Below are 14,165 nucleotides of genomic sequence, written 5' to 3' on the forward strand. Positions count from 1 at the left end.
CATGTGGGGTTGATTGAAGTTATACACAGATTTGTGACTGCAGAGGCCTGGCACCCCTAGCCTGTGTTATTCAAGGGTCAGCAACTAATTTGGAAGAGAGTATATACTATGATCATAGATTGTATTAAGTTCAATATGCATATGTGAATCTCTAAAGTAAGCAATAAACACACACACACACGCGCGCGCGCGCGCAAAGGCATTCCAAATTTGATGAATGACATGAATCTACACATCAAGAAGCACAAAGAATCCAAGTAGAATAACTCAAAAGAAATCACCATTTTGAGATGCATTATAATCAAAGAGTCGGACACAACTGAGCGACTGAATTGAACTGAACTGAAGGCAGCAAGAGAGAAGCAAATCATCAATTACCAAAAATCCTCAGTAAGATTAAAAGTTGATTCTTTAGTAGATAGCATAAAAGCCAGGAGGGGCTTGGATGACATTTTTAGAATGCTGAAAGAAAAAAGCTTGTCAACCAAGAACGCTATATATGCAAAACTAACCTTCAAAAAATGAAGAAAATAAAAGATTCTAGAATAAGCAACAGTTAAGGGAGCTTATCACTAGCAGATCTTCCTGGAAGAAATACTAAAAGAAATCATACAGATTGAAATGAAAGAGAACACTAGACAGTAACTTGAAATCATAGGGGGAAAAAAAAAAATCAGTAAAACTAACTATATAGGTAAATTAAAAAGCCAGTATCACTATTAATATATTTTCAGTTTGTAACTCCGTGTTTACTTTATGACTTAAAAGACATGGATAAAACAATAATTGTAGCATAATATATAATACAATCTAATCAAATGAGCACACAGTGGATAAAGACATAATCTATGTCAACAAAAATATAATAATGAGGATGCACAGACGTATAGGAGCAGAGTTTTTGTGGCCTACTATTATAAATTTAGGATGTTAACTGTAATCATCAGAGGAACCACTAAGAATAATTTTAAAATATACAGAAAAGAAGTCAAGGAAAGAATAAAATAAAGGTAAACTAGAAAAATTCAAACATAAAAGAAAACAAAAGAATTCAGAAAAAAAGATTAAGACTTACAGAAAACAAATAGCAAAATGGTAGAAGTAAGCCTTTTTTGTTCCATAATAATGAATTTGGCTGGTTTATTTCCCTGGATCTTAAGAGGGATCTTCTAAACCCTTGTCAGTTCCCTAGTAACAGCAGTATCTTTGTTATTCATGGTGGACTCCTCAGACCACATGTGACTTTATGCTAAGAAAATGACTCACAGTAGGCCTATACACAGTTACAATATCATCTTCTTTTGAGGAAGACTGGCCTCTGGTATGGTTAGTAGTGGTTCATTTCACTTGTTCCATGATCTTTTCCATTCCATATTATTGCACAGTGGATACGCTTTTTCATTGCCCATCACAATTTGTTTTAAAAACAGAACATTTTTGTTACATTTAAGTAGAGAATCGCATGTAGAAATATAGTCCAAAAGGCTTAATTTATGTGGAACCCAAACATCAAAGTGATTAACATAACTAAACCGGTGGAAATTATTTTCAGTGCTTGATTTGGATATTTTGAGTATGTCGGCTATCTCCTGTATAGTATACTATTGACTGATCTCAAACAATGTCTTGATTTGATTGCTATTAACTTCAATTGGTCTACCCCACCATGAAGCATCATCCAGTGAGAAATCTCCAACACAAAACTTATCAAATCATTTCTGACACATTCGATCAGTCACAGCACCTTCTCCATATACTGCACAAATTTTTTTCTTTTTTGTGTTTCAGTTGCATTTTTATCTTTCTTGAAATAATAAAGCATAACATGCTGAAAATGTTACTTCTTTCCTGCTCCCTTCAATATTAAAATGGCTATACAAAAATTCATTAATTTTGACAAGTTTTTAAAAAATGCATGCTAATATGACAGCTGTCACCATACAATCTAACAAAATTTTTTCCAATAAAGTTAAAGACAATTAAGTACTACTAGAGCCATCTTATGGAAAAAAACAAACAAAACTTTTGGCCAACCCACTAATAAAGCCACAATAAAAATTCTGAATATGCCCAGCTAAAGTGAGATTACTGGCTAAAAACAGAAATTGATGTTCTGAGAGGGTGATGCATACTGAGCGCAGGAAAACTGCCAGATCTCTCCCTAAGTGTCTCTTCTTTGGTTTTAGTTTGTATCCTTTATAACAAAACTTTACTTATAAATATAGAGCTTTCCTGAGTTCTGTGACTTGTTCCATGGAATTATTTTGCCTGAGGTGATAGTAGGAACCCCTAAATTTGTAGCCAGTTGGTCAGAAGTGTGAGTGGTTGGGGAAACCCCAAGCTTGCAGCTTGTGTCTGAAATGAAGGCAGTCTTGTGGGGGACTGTGCCATAAACCTATGAAATTTGACCTAACTCTGGGTAGTCAGCATCAGAATTGCATTGCATCTTATCAGTAATTAAACATATATGGATTAAACTTTTCAAAATAAAGTCAGAGACTGACAGAATGGATTAAAATAAACAAACCCAAACCCAATTATACACTGTCTAAAAAAGACTCATTTTAGAGCCAAAGGCATGTATCAATTGAAAGAGAAAGAACAGAAAAAGATACTCAGTGTAAACAGTAACCAAATGAGAGCTAGAATGGCTACACTAACATCAGATAGACTACTTTAAATTCAAAATTGTTACAGGAGAAAAAGGATACTATATTTTGACAAAATAGTCAATCCATTTACCAGATAAATTATAAACATATATGCACTGAACAACAGAGCCTGAAAACATATGAAGCAAAAATTTATATAACTGAAAGGAAAAACAAGCAAATCTACAAAAATAGCTGAAGACTTTGCTACCACTACAATACTTTCAAAAATGAAGCTAAGATGGCAATAATTTAAAAAAAAAAAAAAAAGGAAAATCCAGTAAATTCCCCACAAATGAACCTTCAAGTTGAGAACGTTCAAAGATGTGAACATGTGTTCATGTCCAATCATGTTCATATAAGTTAGTTCATGCGTTTGGGGTATACTGTCATGTGTATGCATCCTCTACAAGTGACTGTGATTTTTCTGCACCTGTACTGTATAGAGTGGCTTCCCAGGTGGCACTAGTGGTAAAGAATCTGCCTGCCAATGCAAGCGACATAGGAGATGTGGGTTCGATCCCTGGGTTGGGAAGATTCCCTGGAGGAGGGAATGGCAAACCACTTCAGTATTCTTGTTAGAGAATCTCATGGACAGAGGAACCTGGTGGGCTACAGTCCATAGGGTCACAAAGAGTCGGACATGACTGAAGTGACTTAGCATGCACACACTGTATAGAGTACAGTAGCACAGTATCATTATTTTAAGCTACATCTGCAAGAGGATGACTTCACTGAACTTGTTGTTCCACACAAGGAGTTTACTAATGAAGACCTATTGGAATTGGAGGCCCAGAGAAAGGATAAACAGAGACGAGAGGAAGAAAAAGTAACTGAAGAACCGAAGAGACTCATGCTGCAGGAAATGGCAAGGGGATTTTCTTTATGTGAGCAGGCACTATTAGTTTTTGAGGCCAGGACTTGAACATAGAACAGTACACGAAAGGTTGCAACAACCACTCAGAATGCAATCCCGTGCTATGGTGCCATCTATGATGAGAAAAGAAAAGAGCTACTAACCAGACACTAGCTTGGACAGAGGAGCCTGACAGGCCACAACCGACGGGGCCACAAAGATCTGGACATGACTGAGAGGCTGAGCATAAACAAACATCACTGAATTATTTTTTTAAGGAGCTAGATAGAAGTGAATCCAGCAAAGAACCAGAACCTGTGCCATCAACATGAGGCATGAGTGAAACAGCAGCTTGCCTTCCATCTCCTATTGCTGACATCCTTCAGCTCTACCATCTCCCACCTCCTTCCTCTCTTCTACTCAGTAACTTCTCTTGCCTGTTCATTTGATGCCAGTCCCTGTATGCCAGCTGTTGTACTGTACAACTGTACTTCTCAAGGTACTATAAGATTAAAAATGTTTTGTTTTTTATGTATTATTTGTGTGAAAAGCATTATAAATCCATTATAGTACAGCATTATACAGGTGACTGTGTTCGGTAACCTAGGCTAACTTTGTTAGACTTATGAACAATTGGACTTATGAACATGTTTGTATCTAGGAGATTTATTGTAACAAGTGTTGTTGAGGAGAATGTAGAGAAATTGGAACCCTCATGCTCTGCTGTTGGAAATGTAAAATGATGAAGCCCCTATGGAAAACAGTTTGATGGCCCCTCAAAAATATAAACATAAAATTACCATATGACCTGGTAATTATACTCAAGGTATATTCTAAAAATAACTGAAAATAGGTGTTCAAACAAAAACCTGCAAACAAAAATTCACAGAAACACTATTCACAGTAGTCAAAAGGTGGAAATAACCCAAACATCCATCAATTAATGAACAGATAAATAAAACCAGACATATACCTGTACAACAGAATATTTAGCTATAAAAAGGAATGTAGTATTGATACATGTTATAACAAGAATGAACCTTGAAAACAGTACAGAAAAATGAAAGAAATCAGACAAAGAAAGCCACAAATTATAAAATTCTACTTAGGAAACATCTATAATAGACAAATTTATAGAAACAGAAAGTCAACTTTGACTGCTAGGGGTTGAGGGGAAAGGGGGAATTGGGAATGACTACTTAATGGGTCCTGGGTTTTTGGAGCGATGAAAATACCCCAGAATCAGAAACCAGTTAGAGTTGTACAATTAGTGTGGATATACTAAATGCCTATGAATTCTGGTTATTTTAAAATATTATTAAATATTATTAACCATTAGTATAGTTTTATTAACCATTATCTGGTTATTATTAAAATATCAACCATTATTTTAAAATGGTTAAAATAATAAATTCTGTTCTATCTTACCACAATACTTTAAAATTATATAAACAAATTTTTATTCATTATTATTAAATCAGAACCAAATGTAGATTAAAAATGCATGAAAAAAATCAGGAAGATATATGCTACATACCTGTTAGTGCTGCTGGTTTGGACAGGGTACTATACTGGTTTTGTGTAGATATCATACTTTGACGTGGACTTAGTGTTGGTGATGCAACAAGTGAAAGCTCCTCAATAATAATACTGCTTTTGGGATGATTCTTAGGAAGTTCATTTAATCTTTGCTCTAATGAATACTTCAAAAGGTCCAACTTCTGACTTGATTCATTAAATCTTGCTTGAGCCTTACACAGGGAAAAGACAACATTATCATTTAAATAATTACATTCTTTGAATATTTATTAAGCTAAAATTTTTATTTAAAATTACCTCTGAAAGTGCTTTTCTGTCTGTCACTTTTCCTGAGCCAAGTAATTTCATTACATTCTTTGCACCTTCTGCTACTGCAAACTCTATCCTAAAATGATGCCTTAATTCTTCCATTCGAAGTTCAAGAGGACTTATGACAGGTTTGGCTAGAGGAAGGAAAAAAAAACTTAATTGAACCATTTATTTGACTTTCTAATACATAGTGACTAAAACTCAAGAAAAAGAAAGCAATTCGTACATTAAAAGAAAAGTTAGTACTTAAAAATCAATAAACACTGAAGTAAATAAACACTTAACAGACACAATGTTAAAATACAAAATCTTTCATTTTAGCCACCAAAAATCAAAGATAAAAATTCAAGATAAAAAGCAGAATGCCTCTTTCCTCCTTATTTCTGAACCACCACTTCTTTCCTATGTAAAATTAATTTAGTACTATATATGCCCATAATGTTAAGAAATGACAATTTATATCTGTTCCATCACCATTATCAAATGCCAATTCATTGGTCTGGACTGCTTGAAGAATCTGCATTCGTATCACTTCTATTTTTGTCTTGCTGTCTTGGAGCAGTTGCTGAGCTGTGCCATGGAGTTTCCGATCCTATTAAAAGTAAGTTTGAAAAGGTAAGCAGATACAGAGACAAATAAAATATTTGTATAACTTCTAAGTAACATCAAATGATATCAGCAAGTGAAAAACAAAGGTCAAAAGAATATATTTCTGAGCACTATAATACATATATTTGTAGATACATTTACTTTAAAAAACTATCAAACTGATCAGATGGAAAATAAGAAAAACAATTGCATTAGTTAAAAGCTAGGGAGTAAGTTTTACTGAATAAACTTCTGTTATATGTCTTAAGACTTCAAGAAAGGGCCTGAATTAAGTGAAATAATGTCCTTCCACTCATTCTAGTTCTGGTAACACTGAATCACAAAAAACTTACCATTTTAGGAATTGTGGTATGTAAAATAACAATCCACATAAAGATGTCCATGGGGCAATCTGCCAAACTTGGTGAATTTGTTACCTTACATATCAAAGGGGAATTAAGATAGCAGATGGAACTGAGGCTGTCAATCACCCAACCTTAAAATACAGAGTCAGATGGGCCCAATGTAATCACAAGGGTCCTTAAATGTAGAAGAGGAAGGCAGAAGAGGAGGTCATGTGAGAAGAACAGGAGCCACTGTTTTTGGCTTCAAAGACAGAGGAAGAGGGCCATGAGCCAAGGAACACAGGGCAGCCTCCAGAAGCTAAAAGGGGCAAGGAAACAAACTTTCTCCTACACACTCCAGAAGGTGAAATCCATTTTCAATTTCTCAATTATAAAACTGTAACATAATAAAGTTGAGTTGTTTCAAGCCACTGAATTTGCTAACTGGTTACAGCAGCCACAGTAACGAATATAGGGGTTTTTTTTCCCCAAAAAGTCATGAGACAAGTAACAGAAGTTAATGGCATCTCCTAGTTAGTTATATTAGTTGTCAAAGTCTAGCATGCTTCATCTACAAAAAAAAAATAAGAAGAATGATAAGTACAACTAAGCATCAAGTTAGAAAGCACTTAATCATAGGAAAGACCAATTTTTTCATATTGTTTACGTATCTCTACTTTTAACACTAAGGCAGTCTGTATTAATTTGAAAGTACTAGAAGCTAAGAGACAAGCATCAGATGTGCAGCATCATTTTAATAAATCAAACACACACAATATATCATGACACTGAATAAAGGGGAGGATGGATATATTTATGATGGGAGAGACAATATATATAAGGAAAAAAAGTGAACTGAAAAATATATCACGTTAAACACCAAACTAGGTTAACATGCACTGAAGGCAAAAGCAATTAGCAAATAAATGAATTTTTCTTTCATTTCTCTCCTATTCCCACAGCTAGTAATTTAGGAAAGAGCGTCTGGTCAGATTTTGTTGTTTATTAAATAAAATATTCAGATTTCACATTAAGGAGTTGGGCTTAAATAGTTTACTAAGTCTTTTAAATATTCATTTACATGAAGTGTGTGTGTGTATCTGTGCATGCATGCACGTGCACACACACACTATGCTTTTTTGAAACTATGCTTTACCATTAACGACATTAGCTTGAATCTAGTTGTTTGTCTATGACTCATTATATATGCTTTAATGAATATGCATATTAATCTTCCAAGTTTAAAATGAAAAAAACTTTAAAATTTCCTCCTGTTATCCAGTATTAGGAAAATCAGACTAAAGATTTGAAATAACTTTTCTATTTCTTTAAGACCAGATTAAAACAATAGAAATATTAATACTTCAAAACCTCTAATTTAATGGGATATATTGGTTTCCTGAAGAAATCATGTAAACAGGAATACCATACTCTATAGTAGAGAGCTTCTGTAAACATTAGAGAAAACTAAAATTATATTGCCTAGCATGATTGCCATTAAAACGTTCTCTTTTAGAGGAATAAAAACAATGATTAATTATATTATTTCAATGAAGTTCTAATGTAAAAGTATAAGTATTAAGTAAAGTGTTTTTATAATACTATCCTTTTCAAATAAGCTATTCCTCTTATTACTTTTATCACTATGTGAAAAGACAGTAGTTTTGTCATTCACTTCTTTAGAAATACCCTTCTTAACTATTTTAATTTAACATGCAAAGGAAAGTATTTGTATTTCATTTTAAAAGGTAAATGATTTTTCCTACATGGAATTCTGAAAGATCTGCACAGATGGTGAAGTGTGAAAAAGGTTTTTAAAACTGACATTGGATATTACCTATCACAGGCAATTGACAGTTACTGAATGTCAGTCTAATGCTTTCCAACATTCAATGAATTTTCACTATCAGTTTTATTTTCTCAGGCATTCAATGGACTTTTTTATTGAGCACCTAATACATTCAAGGCAAGAGAAAAGCTAGATCCAAAGCATATGACTTGGTTTACACATTACAAAAATATTGATTTTTATGCTAAAATTATGAGAAAAATATTACATAAATAGGTTGAACCATGTGAACATGCCAATGTCTGACTGATTTTAACTAAACAAACAGCAATTTCATTTGGATCAATCTAAAAGATCAGGTGGAGCTAGTTTTAAGAATCTGCCTGCCAATGCAGAAGATGCAAGAGATGCAATTTTGATTCCTGGGTCAGGAAGATCCCCTGGAGTAGGAAATGGCAACCCATTCCAGTTTTCTTGCCTGGAAAATCTAACAAACAGAGGAGCCTGGTGGACTACAGTCCATGGGGCTATGAAGAGTCACACATGACTAAGCACACAGCCTAACAGTCTAGATAAAATAGTTGACTATTAGTCATTATCATTCTACATTCTACAAATAGTTATATTTCAAATGTATAATATTTTATAATTATGAATAAAAACATTTTATATTTTCAAATTATGCAATATTTGTATTTATAAAAATAACTTGTTTCACAAGTCAGAGTGGGATACTGTAACAAATAAACTACACTATACACACAGCTTTCAGAAATAAATAAACCAATTATTATCTTTATTTTTCCACCACATATTTATGGCCTACTTTGCATGAGTTAAATGTTGTCACATTCAGTAAAAATACAAAGATTTAATCAGTTAGAAAGCTATCCTATAAAATTTAGAGCCTGAAGAGATACAGATGATTATTATATGTATCAGAATATTGGGGATTCCCTGGTGGCTCAGTGGTAAAGAATCCGCAGGAGATGCAGATTCAATCCCTGGGTCAGGAAGATCCCCGGAAAAAAGAAATGGCAACTCACTCCAGTATTTTTGCCTGGAAAATCCCATGGACAGAGGAGCCTGGCAGGCTACAGTTCATGGGGTCACAAAGACTCAGACATGACTGAGCGTGCATGCGTCCATCAGAATGTTAAAAGAAGTCAAAGGAAATTTCACAGGAAGACAGGATCAGTTTAGGCAGAAAGGTTCTCCGAGTTTTAATATAGATAAGATTCAGTTTAGTACAGCTCAGTTGCTCAGTCATCTCTGACTCTTTGTGACCCCATGAACTGCAGCACGCCAGGCCTCTCTGTCCATCACCAACTCCCAGAGTTTACTCAAACTCATGTCCACTGAGTAGGTGATGCCATCCAACCATCTCATCCTCTGTCATCCCCTTATCCTCCCACCTTCAATCTTTCCCAGCATCAGGGTCTTCTCAAATGAGTCAGCTCTTCGCATCAGGTGGCCAAAGTATTAGAGTTTCAGCTTCAACATCAGTCCTTCCAATGACTATTCAGGACTGATTTCCTTTAGGATGGACTGGTTGGGTCTCCTTGCAGTCCAAGGGACTCTCAAGAGTCTTCTCCAACACCACAGTTCAAAAGCATCAACTCTTTGGTGCTCAGCTTTCTTTATACTCCAACTCTCACATCCACACATGACTATTGGAAAAGCCATAGCCTTGACTAGACAGACGTTTGAAACCAAAGTAATGTCTCTGCTTTTTAATATGCTGTCTAGGTTGGTCATAACTTTTCTTCCAAGGAGTAAGCGTCTTTTAATTTCATGGTTGCATTCACCATCTGCAGTGATTTTGGAGCCCCTCAAAATAAGGTTTGTCACTGTTTCCACTGTTTTCCCATCTATTTGCCATGAAGTGATGGGACCAGATGCTGCCATGATCTTAGTTTTCTGAATGTTGAGTTTTAAGCCAACTTTTTCTCTCTCCTCTTTCACTTTCATCAAGAAGCTCTTTAGTTCTTCTTCGCTTTCTACCATAAGAGTGGTGTCATCTGCATATCTGAGGTTATTGATATTTCTCCTGGCTATCTTGATTTCAGCTTGTGCTTCATCCAGCCCAGCGTTTCTCATGATGTACTCTGCATATAAGTTAAATATGCAGGGTGACAATATACAGCCTTGACATACTCCTTTTCCTATTTGGGACCAGTCTGTTGTTCCATGTCCAGTTCTAACTGTTGCTTCCTCACCTGCATACACATTTCTCAAGAGGCAGGTCAGGTGGTCTGGTATTCCCATCTCTTTTAAGAATTTTCCACAGTTTGTGGTGATCCACACAGTCAAAGGCTTTGGCATAGTCAATAAAGCAGAAATAGATGTTTTTCTGGAATTCTTTTGCTTTTTTGATGATCCAGCGGATGTTGGCAATTTGATCTCTGGTTCCTCTGCCTTTTCTAAAACCAGCTTGAACATCTGGAAGTTCACGGTTCATGTACTGTTGAAGCCTGGCTTGGAGAATTTTGAGCATTACTTTACTAGCATGTGAGATGAGTGCCAATTGTGAGGTAGTTGGAACCTTTTTTGGCATTGCTTTTCTTTGTGATTGGAATGAAAACTGACCTTTTCCAGTCCTGTGGCCACTGCTCAGTTTTCCAAATTTGCTGACATATTGAGTGCAGCACTTTCACAGCATCATCTTTTAGGATTTGAAATAGCTCAACAGGAATTCCATTGCCTCGACTAGCTTTGCTCATAGTGATGCTTCCTAAGGCCCACTTGACTTCACATTCCAGGATGTCTGGCTCTAGGTGAGTGATCATACCATCATGATTATCTAGGTCGTGAAGGTCTTCTTTGTATAGTTCTTCTGTGTATTCTTGCCACCTCTTCTTAATATCTTCTGCTTCTGTTTGGTCCATACTATTTCTGTCCTTTATTGAGCCCATCTTTGCAAGAAATGTTCCCTTGGTATAGATAAGATTGGAATATGTGAACTTTATTTTTATTTTTTACTGAAGGATAATTGCTTTACAGAATTTTGTTGGTTTCTGCCAAACAACATGAATCCGCCATAGGTATACATATGCCCCCTCTCTCTTGAACCTCTCTCCATCCTATCCCTCTAGGTTATTACAGAGCCCCTGTTTGAGTTCCCTGAGTCATACAAATTCCCATTGGCTATCTGTTTTAAAAGACTGGGAAAGGGAGGCCTAGATAGATGGTCCGGTACTTTCAATGATGAAAGGGAATGAAAACACTTGGAAGCACTTTTTTTCAAAAGTGGTAGAGGCTAGAAATAATCCAATATATTAATGAACAGCTTGGTCTGTCATCTGAGTATATGAACAGGGAACATTTCTTCTACATGTCTTATCAAGCCCTCAGAAATTATTCTGAAAATCAATGTACTACTTAAGAGCCATGAAATTTGCATTCTAATGTTGAAAATAGATAAAGAAACTGTAAATTATTACTTCAGGTAGAGGGGATGCAGTGAAAGGGATAAAGAGAGGCAGGGGGAGCTATTTTACATAGAATCGTAATGAAGAACTTTTCAAGGTGGTACTATAAGAGCAGAGATTATAATGAAGTGAGAAAGCCATGAAAATACTTAGGAGAAGAGCTATCTAGGCAGAGAGAGTAAATGCAAAGCCTCTGAGGTAAGTGTGCTTGGTATGTCCAAAAGATAGCAAAGAAACCAACATGGCTAGAGTGTAATGAGAGAGAATGAGCGAGTTTTAGAAGATAAGGTAGGGAGGTAGCCAGGGGTAAATCATGTATGAACTTGCAGAATCACAGTAAAGACTCTTTTGTAAGATTTTGTTCTAAAATTACTAGAAACTCCGTTCAGGGTTTTCATTACTAGAAAGCATGTGAAAATATCTGACTTACCTTCCAAAAGGACAACTCAGGCTCTAACATGTACAGGGGTAAAAACTGTATCACAGAATCCAATAACCAAAGTTCTGAAGAGGACTATCTACTGTCTAATTGAATTAATCATACCTATCCCTAAATCTGCTCATTAAGAATTACCTAACCTTGTAAAGGATACTACCATTTATCAGTCTCTTCAAATAACCAATCTAAGAATCATCTTTGATTCTTCCTTCTTCCTCATATCCAGACAGCACATATTTATTGTACCAAAACTGCTTGACTCTGTCTTCTTTTTTTTTACTGGTGCTATAAGAGGCTTTATAACCTGAAAGCATGTTTAACCTGAACTACTACAAAAGCTTCCTTAAACTTGCTGTCTGTAGACTTGACCCTTTCATTAATTTTTCAAGTCTGACGAAGATGGATGTGAACTATCTAAATTTTTAATCAGAACATGTATTTTCTTTGCTAAAAGTCTTTCAACAGCTCCACACATCTTATAAGATAGAATCTCAACTGCTTAATTTTGTACAAAGTACTTATAATCTGGTTTGTCTTTATGCTAGCTCCACCTCTCACTATACCTCATTGCTTAAAGTTCTTTCAGTGGGGGAAAAGGAAAAAAGAAAAAGTCTTATTGTGCCTTTCTGGAGATTCAGGTATTTCCCCATTAGGTCATGGCTTTTCATTGAAAATAACTGCTAGAATTGATGACTATTACTATTAGAACAAAATCTAGACAAGAATAACTCACAGACCTATCTCAGAGACTATAATGGCTGTTTTAATGCTCTGGATATTGAACTTGACCCCTTCTCAAATTAATGAATCTAATTAAAAATAACAGGCTACTGGAAATTATCCATTTGTTTTATCAGGCTACTCACAGCCCTGTTTATTTTTCAACCTGTGGTTATTATGTTTTCCTTTTAATACATCCATTAATCTGATAAATTTGGGAAAGGGAGGGTGTTGCTTACAGACCACTTTGAGAATACAGTGAAACCTGTGGCACTCTTATTCATCTTATGTATCAGAATATTGGGGATTTTCTGGTGGCTCAGTGGTAAAGAATCCGCCTGCCAATGCAGGAGATGCAGATTCAATCCCTGGATCAGGATGATCCCCTGAAGAAGGAAATGGCAACCCACTGCAGTATCTTTGCCTGGAAAATCCCATGGACAGAGGAGCCTGGCAGACTACAGTTTTCTCATAACTTCAAGGATTCACCAATCTCTCAATCTAATCCATCAACCTTAGGTTAAAAGCTTACTCCAGAATGTTTTCATTTCAAAACACTCAGCATAATATGGTGCATTCACAGTTTCAAGAACACCATATTTGCCTTTTAAAAAGGAAGCCCAAAATAACATTTGATAAAAGTGGGAAAAAAACAAAAACCCAAACTAATGATCAATACTAAAAATAATAACACAGAAAAGCCAACTCTACTACCCCATAATAAAAGTTCAAAGTTAGTGAAGTAGTATACTACTAAGTATTGGATCATGTAAATAATATATCAAGTAGGAACAAATACATTTCTCTAAAAATAATTTTAAAATTATTTTGAAATATGGCATATAATGAAACTAATTTTCACAATTAAGCTTAAAAAAATCTTATTTATAACATATACACATTTCTCTCTTTTCAGCGTTTTCACCAATTGTATTAGGGGCTTCCCTGGTAGCTCAGATAGTAAAGAATCTGCCTGCAAAGTATAAGACTCGTGTTTGGTAGGGTAGGAAAAATCCCCTGGAGAAGGGAAGGGCAACCCATTCCACTATTCTTGCCTGGAGAATTTCATGGACAGAAGAAGCCTGGCGGGATACAGTCCATAGGGTGGCAAAGAGTCAAACACGACTGAGTGACTAACACACACACACAAGTAGGTAGGGTATATGCCTCCAAGCAAAGACTCCCACTGTCCTCTTCTCTTCCCCCAATTTTAAATTCTTGCTAAACTTAAAAAAAAAAAAAAAAATTCCTACTCACTTTTATTCTAAAATTACAAACTCTCTATTAAAATATGGAAGAAACTAATTCAGAGACAAAAACCTTTAAAATAAATAAGTTCAAAGTAAAAGGGTGGATTTTATAATAAATCCACCTTTCTAAGACTTTTTAAAAATTATAAAACTATAGAACCTTAGATTGGAAAGGATCTTCATGTTAAACTGGTTTGGTTGTTCCTAACATTTTCTCTTTCACATTATATCTCAGAAAAAGGACACATT

The 14,165-nt window shown here is 35.3% G+C and overlaps 1 protein-coding gene and 1 long non-coding RNA gene across 11 annotated transcripts in view; one reads left to right on the forward strand and one right to left on the reverse strand.

Annotated features, from left to right (window-relative positions):
- The window catches only part of PKN2 (protein kinase N2), a 137,141-nt gene that overhangs the window by 51,771 nt on the left and 71,205 nt on the right, over positions 1-14,165 (reverse strand). For 9 of the 10 annotated variants that reach the window (XM_081495538.1, XM_081495533.1, XM_081495532.1 and 6 more), the window contains 3 exons: positions 5,830-5,947; positions 5,344-5,489; positions 5,045-5,258 (listed from right to left, as the gene is read on the reverse strand). In XM_081495538.1, the coding sequence (XP_081351664.1) occupies positions 5,045-5,258; positions 5,344-5,489; positions 5,830-5,947 (478 nt within the window). Of the gene's footprint in view, positions 1-5,044; positions 5,259-5,343; positions 5,490-5,829; positions 5,948-6,296; positions 6,479-14,165 lie in introns of those variants that run through there. The other variant, XM_081495540.1, reaches the window with a different exon arrangement.
- The window catches only part of LOC145507974 (uncharacterized), a 36,178-nt gene continuing 27,918 nt past the window's right edge, over positions 5,906-14,165 (forward strand). Inside the window, exon 1 of the long non-coding RNA XR_014055264.1 lies at positions 5,906-5,970. This is a non-coding gene — a long non-coding RNA (uncharacterized LOC145507974). The remainder of the gene's footprint in view (positions 5,971-14,165) is intronic.

Source organism: Giraffa tippelskirchi, chromosome 5, assembly GCF_054371585.1.
Source record: "Giraffa tippelskirchi isolate mGirTip1 chromosome 5, T2T-mGirTip1v1.2.pri, whole genome shotgun sequence".
Taxonomy (NCBI): domain Eukaryota; kingdom Metazoa; phylum Chordata; class Mammalia; order Artiodactyla; family Giraffidae; genus Giraffa; species Giraffa tippelskirchi.